The 7467-nt window shown below is 30.7% G+C and overlaps 2 protein-coding genes across 3 annotated transcripts in view; one reads left to right on the forward strand and one right to left on the reverse strand.

Moving 5' to 3' along the window:
• Window positions 1-36: 36 nt before the first annotated feature.
• On the forward strand, window positions 37-2242 carry LOC112905108 (nucleolar protein 56-like). The gene is made up of 5 exons (XM_025976857.1): window positions 37-158; window positions 213-588; window positions 645-843; window positions 897-1354; window positions 1407-2242. Exons 1-5 carry the CDS (start codon window positions 156-158, stop codon window positions 1841-1843), a joined length of 1473 nt encoding a protein of 490 aa, XP_025832642.1. The 5' UTR covers window positions 37-155; the 3' UTR covers window positions 1844-2242.
• LOC108741916 (clathrin interactor 1) overlaps window positions 2091-7467 on the reverse strand; it is a 13969-nt gene continuing 8592 nt past the window's right edge. Inside the window, exon 5 of one of the 2 annotated variants that reach the window (XM_025976852.1) lies at window positions 2091-3458. In XM_025976852.1, coding sequence (XP_025832637.1) covers window positions 3082-3458 — 377 coding nt within the window. In that variant the 3' untranslated portion in view covers window positions 2091-3081. Of the gene's footprint in view, window positions 3459-3481; window positions 6609-7467 lie in introns of those variants that run through there. The other variant, XM_025976851.1, reaches the window with a different exon arrangement.

Genomic DNA, 7467 nt, shown 5'->3' on the forward strand with positions numbered 1-7467 from the left:
CATAGATTAAATGTACACATAGACAATTATGTATTACAGTCATATTTGTAGGTTATATGTTCTTGTTTTATGGAGGTTATTGTTTTTTAAGAAACCTCGTGGTATATTATGAATTTGAATTTGTATTTACCTAGATAAACCTTCGGTTTTACAAGATGGTAAGTTAATTTTATTCTGTAAAAAAGAATTAATCTTTGTTCTGTATTTTGTAGTCGAATAACTTATACGTGCTTTTTGAACATGCGGCTGGGTACGCTATCTTTCAAGTTAAAGAATTTGAAGAAATTGGCATGTTTCTTCCCCAAGTTGAGGCCTCCGTTACAGACCTAAGTAGATTCAATAGCGTTGTAAAATTGATTGGCTTTTCACCTTTTAAAACAGCTGTTGCTGCACTGGAAAATATCAATGCTATATCAGAAGGCATCTTGACAGAAGACTTGCAGCATTTTTTAGATATAACGATACCTAAAGGTGGGAAGAAGAGCAAACCTACTGTCGGAGTTAGTGATCCCAAATTAGGAGCTGCAATTGCAGAATCGTTAGGATTAACCTGCATGCACATCGGAGTTGTGCCAGAAATAATCAGGGGTAATGTATATACATCCCAAAAGCTATCTTTTATCTTATTTTTATATGTTTTTTAGGAATCAGACATCATTTCCACAAGTTAGTCAAAGGATTTAGTGCAAAAAATTCAGCTGTTGCACAGCTTGGTTTAGGACATTCATATTCCAGAGCCAAGGTTAAATTTAATGTTCATCGTGTTGACAATATGATTATTCAGTCAATAGCATTATTGGATCAATTAGATAAAGACATAAACACTTTCTCAATGAGGATAAGGTAAATGCTACCTTTTTAATGTTGAATCACTTCACAACATATATCTGTTCTAGGGAATGGTATTCTTATCATTTTCCAGAGCTTGTAAAGGTTGTCCCTGAAAACTACACTTATGCAAAACTTGTGTCATTTATTAAAAATAGAAAAGAGCTTTCAGAAGAATCACTTGAAAGTTTAGAAGAAATTGTAATGGATTCAGCTAAAGCACAGGCAATCTTAGATGCTTCAAGATCCAGCATGGGCATGGATATAAGCATACTTGATCTGATGAATATTGAAATGTTTGCCAAACGTGTTATTAATCTTGCTGATTATCGCAAAGAGTTGGCAGAATATTTGAAAACTAAAATGAGTGATGTTGCTCCAAATCTAGCCACTTTAATTGGAGAACAGGTTGGAGCTAGATTAATTGCCCATGCTGGTTCTCTGACTAATTTGGCAAAGTATCCTGCATCTACTGTCCAGATATTGGGAGCAGAAAAGGCTCTTTTTAGAGCACTAAAAACAAGAGGTAATTATAATTTACAAAATCAAATTTTTGTATTAGCATTTTTATATTTTAGGAAATACTCCAAAGTATGGTCTTCTTTTTAATTCTACATTTATTGGAAGAGCTGGATTGAAAAACAAAGGTAGAATTTCACGTTATCTCGCTAATAAGTGTTCAATTGCATCTCGTATTGATTGTTTTACCGATATCCAAACGAACGTTTTTGGGGAGAAATTACGCCAACAAGTCGAAGATCGCCTAAAGTTTTACGAAACAGGGGAAATACCGAAAAAAAATATCGAAGTCATGAAGGAAGCATTAGAAGAAATGGAAAGAGTCCAAGATGCTGCTTCAAAGGCTGAAAAAAAGAAAAAGAAGAAAAAAAAGCGAAAGGTTGAAAATGGAGAAACTTTTGATCAAAATGGAACAATTGATGAAAATGAAGTAACAGGTGAACCTCCTAAAAAGAAGAAAAAGAAGAAGAAACAATTAGAAGAAGAAGCAGATTAGTATTTGTAAGTATATTATATGTCATTGCAATTTTTGCGAGCTATTTTTTCTATCATTAGTTTTTAATGTTTAATTTAATTGTACCTTAAAATTAATTTTCAAAAAAATATATAAAATTTTAGCGTTGTTTAGGATTTTAAATACATTTTTAATAATTAGTGCTTGTTGAGGACAAAAAGAATATAGAAGTAGTTTCCTAATTGTTTTTTTTTGTAACTATTAAATTCACTATTTCCTTAATAAAACATTTTTAAAGGAATATTTCTTTATTTGTTACTTTTTTATAACTTACTTTAAAACATAAGCACGGTTTGACAAGTTTATCTTTAAGATTACAAGATTTACAACTGGAATGTATGAAATTATTTCAACTATTAAATGAAGCATTTTTTTAGTTTATGTACTTGATATTTTTTGCTGGTAAAGTATAAGGCACATTACACAGTTCTCGTCATCCATTTCCTTTCGGAAACAAAAAACCAATTTCATATTTTCTATCGAAAATATGACGGGAACGTATCTCATTTATATTTCGTAGGGTAATAACTAAATTAAAACTTCGGAAATTGTACGTAAGACATAGATAAAAAAGTAAGTGCTTAGAAACGATAAAAGAATTGTAAACATTTTTAAGCAACACAATCACAATAAACTATTTGCACTAATTTTAAATATTTTCATAATATATTAACATAGCAATATAGAATCCCAGCACCGCATGTGAGCATTTTGCAGTAATTTACAACAAGTGCCAACTTAAAAGTACAACCTTTGGATCATATTTGAGAAAACCGATTTAAAATATTTCAATACATCACTATCATATCCTTACTAAGTATTATAATAAACTCATTTAGTAATCTTTACATTTTTGTCACCACTCGCTGCCTTTACAAATTATTATTTGCTACTTTATACAGTACATTTTATTTTTTAAATTCTTAATAATATATTTATCATAATACGTCTCAAAATAAGTATGGATCAAAGTTTTACGTTTTCGAAACTTATGAAATAAAACTAACACATAATTATTGCATAGAGTACGAAATGTTATGTCATTGTGACCTGAGCCAGAATTTACGCTATTATAAAGTATGTGTGCTTAACATTTTTTTTATAAATTAAAAAATTGATTACCTTTTAATTTAGAAAAAATCATAATTTAATTACTTTCAATCAATTTTTTAAGTAACTATCAGTCCGACTTGTTTCAACATGATATAGTAATTGTAAAACTATTTAAAAGCAGCAAAGAACTGATTATTACTTCCATTCAGTGGAGTACTTTGAAATACTTGATTATTTAAATTTAAAGGTGGGACAACGCCCGGACTAGTAATACTATTTTGGTTTGCGTTTACAGTCCTAGGATGGTTGGAAGGACTGGTGGGTGTGCTTTTCAATTGATTCATGCTAGGCGCACTAGTTTTTATGGTTTTATTGCCTAGGAGATTGTCCAAATCGATGTTAAGATTACCCGAGTTTGACCATGTCGGGCCAACATTAGACGGTTTAACATTAGTTACAAAATTATCTTGTTCAGTTTTACGAGTGTTGGAAGACAAAGGCTGCAACGGTTGTGCAACTGGTGATGTGGAATGAAAAACTGGACCTACATTTATTAAAAGAAAAAGTTGTTATAAGAGTTTCAATAATTATTAGACAAAAAGGTGCGTCTATATACATTTAATATTCTATAAAGTAAAATTATTACAATTCTTCATTTGCTAGTATTAAAGTTTTGAGAAATATCATTATTAAAATTGCATATTTTTTAAGTTGCACTTTTAGCGCGTCAAGAGTAAAATTTTAACAATATAAAGTTAACAACCAGTCTAAAATTTATCGAACATGTAACTCGTTCAAGCGAGTGAATGGTGTCAGCACTGGCCGATGTTCGCCGTTTAATGTGAATTCAGAATGACGCGATTCTCTTTATTAAAAACGTATAAAATAAGACACAAAAGTAACTTATTATTAGTTCGATTTTACTTATTACTTAAAAATTAAAGGATTTACAAATTTTAATTATACACATCAGTAATATCAACTTTTAAGACATTTTCTATTAAAGCAATCGCATGTGCAGCTAATAATCTGCATTCTGAATTAGCTTCTCCTCTTTGAATATTGGGGCTTAATACGTCCGCCAGCCATAGCCTGAATTCAAGTAGGTCGCTTAAAAATTCGGCTTGTAAAATTGTTTTAGGAACACTTATAACTACACTAGCAACTAAGTTTAAGTTGGCCATCCGAACTCGGACTTCATTATGATACCGTAGAGCCCAGGCTAAATTGAATAATTCTTTTGCCATTCGTGGAATTATGGGACAGTTTTGAGCTGCCCACATTATTGCAGCCAAGGTGTCCAAAAAGTGAACCAGTAAAATATGATCGTTATCGTATTTCGGCGTAAAATTTACAAAAGGCGAGTTGCCATAAGCATGTAATAAAGGGAAGAAAAAAGATCCAGCACATTCAGAAAATTTGTTAATCTGTTCAAAAGTATAGTATTTGTGATGTATAAAGCGTCTGGTTTTACTTTCTAATCGTTGGCGAATTATTTCTTCTGCCATCTCAGCCTCAGTTTTTTTCTGTTTTATAGATTTCAATTTGGGATTCTCTGCTTTTTTTTCAGGGTTTAATTTTGATAAAGTTTGTGCCGTGGTTTTTAGAATATCTAGTAAAAGAATTCGATGACTGATAGAATAAGTACCGGCATTTGCGTGAAATTCTTTACACAAATATTCGGCATAAAAACTAGGATAAACACAAGTTATAGCGACACAACTTTGGAATACTAATGCGTCAAAATTTTCCACATAAAATTTCTGTTCCAATGAAATTAGAATTTGTAAAAGCTCAAGACCGATGGACGCATCATCGTTTGATAGTTGCGATATTACAAGTTTTTCGCAGCTTTCTAAACTACCCACGAATATTTCAGAATCATCTGTTTCTAGAAGTCCATCGCGCAAATCTCTCAAATAGGCAGGCGGAGGTTTAGTTGTTTTTACGTCATTTGATAAGTCATAAGGCTCCAAATCATCATCGGAATCAAGTTCAAAATCTTCGCTGTCAATTACATTTATTATCGTATTTTTTGTTGTTATACCTTCAGTAACAACTTCATTACTGAGGTTTTTACTTGGATGCCTTATCCTCAACACTCTCTCTGGTGGTGTGTACTCGCACTTTTCAGCTGGTATATTTGACTTGACTTTTGCAATTATTTTCATAACATCATCATCATCAGCTTTATAATCTTTATCATCCAAAGAGTGCGTTTCAGAACTTACTGCTGTTAAGTTTCTTATTTCGTCAACAATTCTTTTTTCACCATCTTGTAACTTACTGTAATCAAATTCAAGCTTAATATTATCATTTTTACTTAGCGAATTAAGAACTATTTCCGCTGTAACCATCCCTATGGCTCTTAATGTGTTTGTTGTACATTCAAGATGCAGAGGAATGCCCAAATACATCTCCTCTTTAATTCTGGTTTCATCTGACTTTAATGCATCAGTTAAAGCTAATGTTTTTATAATAATAATAATAAATTTTGTTATATAAATGTGTTGTTCCACACTTGTATGGTTGATTGCAGATTTATCCGACCACGTTGTAATCAAATTAATAAGAAGTTTATTTAAATCAGTTCCAGAAACATTTGCAAGATATGATATCAAATTGTACATCAAATTTAAGTCATTTTCAGTATAAAGAGAAAGCAAAGGAATTTTGGTACACAAAACGTATTTCCAATCTTTATTTTCTATTAATTTCGTACTAAAAATTTTATTTATGTTATGGCTAGTATAAGGGATGTTTTGTAAAGCAATCACTGCAAATTTTTCTATAGCCGATCGGTTCATTTTAGATAAGACTACCTCCATAATATTTGATTTAGGGAAAGTAGAAATTGCATTTATAAAATCGATAAGACTTGACGATTTGAGCGATTCATTTAAATGAATACATATTTTACTTAATAAAAATCCTATAAATGATAAATCTATATTTTTTTGTATGTCTAATTTGTTAAGATTTATCTTTGTGAAAAAAGCTATTGCCTTCAAAACATTATAAATTAAATTGTAACTATAGTTGTTAATAATCAAAATGTCTGGAAATTTTCCTTCGGTAACATTAGCTACTCTGCTAGGAAGAGATATTAGTATTTGAACAGAATTCTCCCATTTTGTACGTCTGTCTTCATTTATGATTTTGTTATTTTCTTGAATGAAACAATTGTTTACAACAGATGCAAATAGCGCTTCACTCTTGAGTAATTTCTCCAATAAATCTAAAATTGTAGTAGTAACTTGGTCAGATGTTGCCTTTAATTTTCTTGCCAAAATAGTTAAGCTTTCTTGAAAAAAATACTGATTTTCTACAATGAAGATTCTTTCGACAATTGTATACATTTTGCCTTCATGATAAGGAAAATTATCATCAAACTTTTCAGTTAAAGCTTCTAATATACGCCCATAAGCTTTGTCTACGTAAAGTTCCCAGTCAATAGAAGATTCGTCTATCTTCATGATTTTTTGGACCGTCAAGGGGCCAGGTAAAAATTCAGTTAAATGGTACAAATGTATTAAAATTTCATCAATATCCCTCTGCGAACTTATTTTATCAATTGCTTTCAGACAATCTAAAGCGTTTTGCGTTGCTGAGTCCAAGGTGATAGTTTCAGTAACAGGTGGGTTGCCAATATTTTCTACACTTGCGTTTTCACTCACTCCTATATGCGATTTTTCTGAAACGGGAAATCTCCAATGAGCTTCCCGTTTTTTTAAGCAACACCAGGCAAGTGCTTGTTTATAAAACAGGAAACTTTAATTTTTATTAACCGGAATTATACTTTTCTTTATTTTAATAAACACAAGATAAAGACGTATAGTACAGTTTACGGAAAAAAATTAACCGTAGAAATCAATATTGCATAGCGAATTTTAAAAACCATTTCTACCGCCTGTTAACCTTTTAATATAATCAAGCATAAAATTTTATTACAAATAAATTAGAAAACATTAAAGTGGAAAACACCACTGAAGTTCAATTTGAAAAGATCATTTTCTGTTGGGAACGATGTTTAAAGAGAGAACAGAAGAAAGTAGTATATGATATACTACGAGAAGAAAATGGGCTACTACAGACCACCAGTGGTGGATATAAGACTTGAGTCCCGGGACCCATCCGATATTTTACATTATAGTACAGTATTACTATAATAATAGTTGCCATAAAAGAACTCATTAACAATCATAAGAAAATACTGCGGATGAAGATGATGGTTATTAATCATTCTATGATTTTGTTGAATTTGCTGTCAAAAAATCAAATACTTTAGAAATTTTGTTTAGTAAATTATCTATTTCTAATAGACCCTCTTGCCATATTTTATCAAATTTAGTATCACTATGTTTTTTTTCCGATAAGAACTCATGTCAATAATTTTAGAACCGTATTTACTTTAAAAAGTAATTTTTTTATAAAAAAAAAACAAATTAATTTTTTAAGAAAAAAAAAGACGTTCACACATTACGAGCATTCAAAACAATGAAGCTATCGTTTATTTCTATTCATTAAGTTAAATTAAATTATCACAATGAATA

The sequence above is a fragment of the Agrilus planipennis genome, unplaced genomic scaffold, assembly GCF_000699045.2.
Source record: "Agrilus planipennis isolate EAB-ADULT unplaced genomic scaffold, Apla_2.0 scaffold23, whole genome shotgun sequence".
Lineage (NCBI taxonomy): Eukaryota > Metazoa > Arthropoda > Insecta > Coleoptera > Buprestidae > Agrilus > Agrilus planipennis.

Bases quoted from the DNA above. Each gene is read 5' to 3' on its own strand.
- LOC112905108 (XM_025976857.1), top strand. The intron at 589-644 runs GTAATGTATATA...TATGTTTTTTAG, and splicing joins TGTGCCAGAAATAATCAGGG to GAATCAGACATCATTTCCAC. The intron at 844-896 runs GTAAATGCTACC...TATCTGTTCTAG, and splicing joins ACTTTCTCAATGAGGATAAG to GGAATGGTATTCTTATCATT.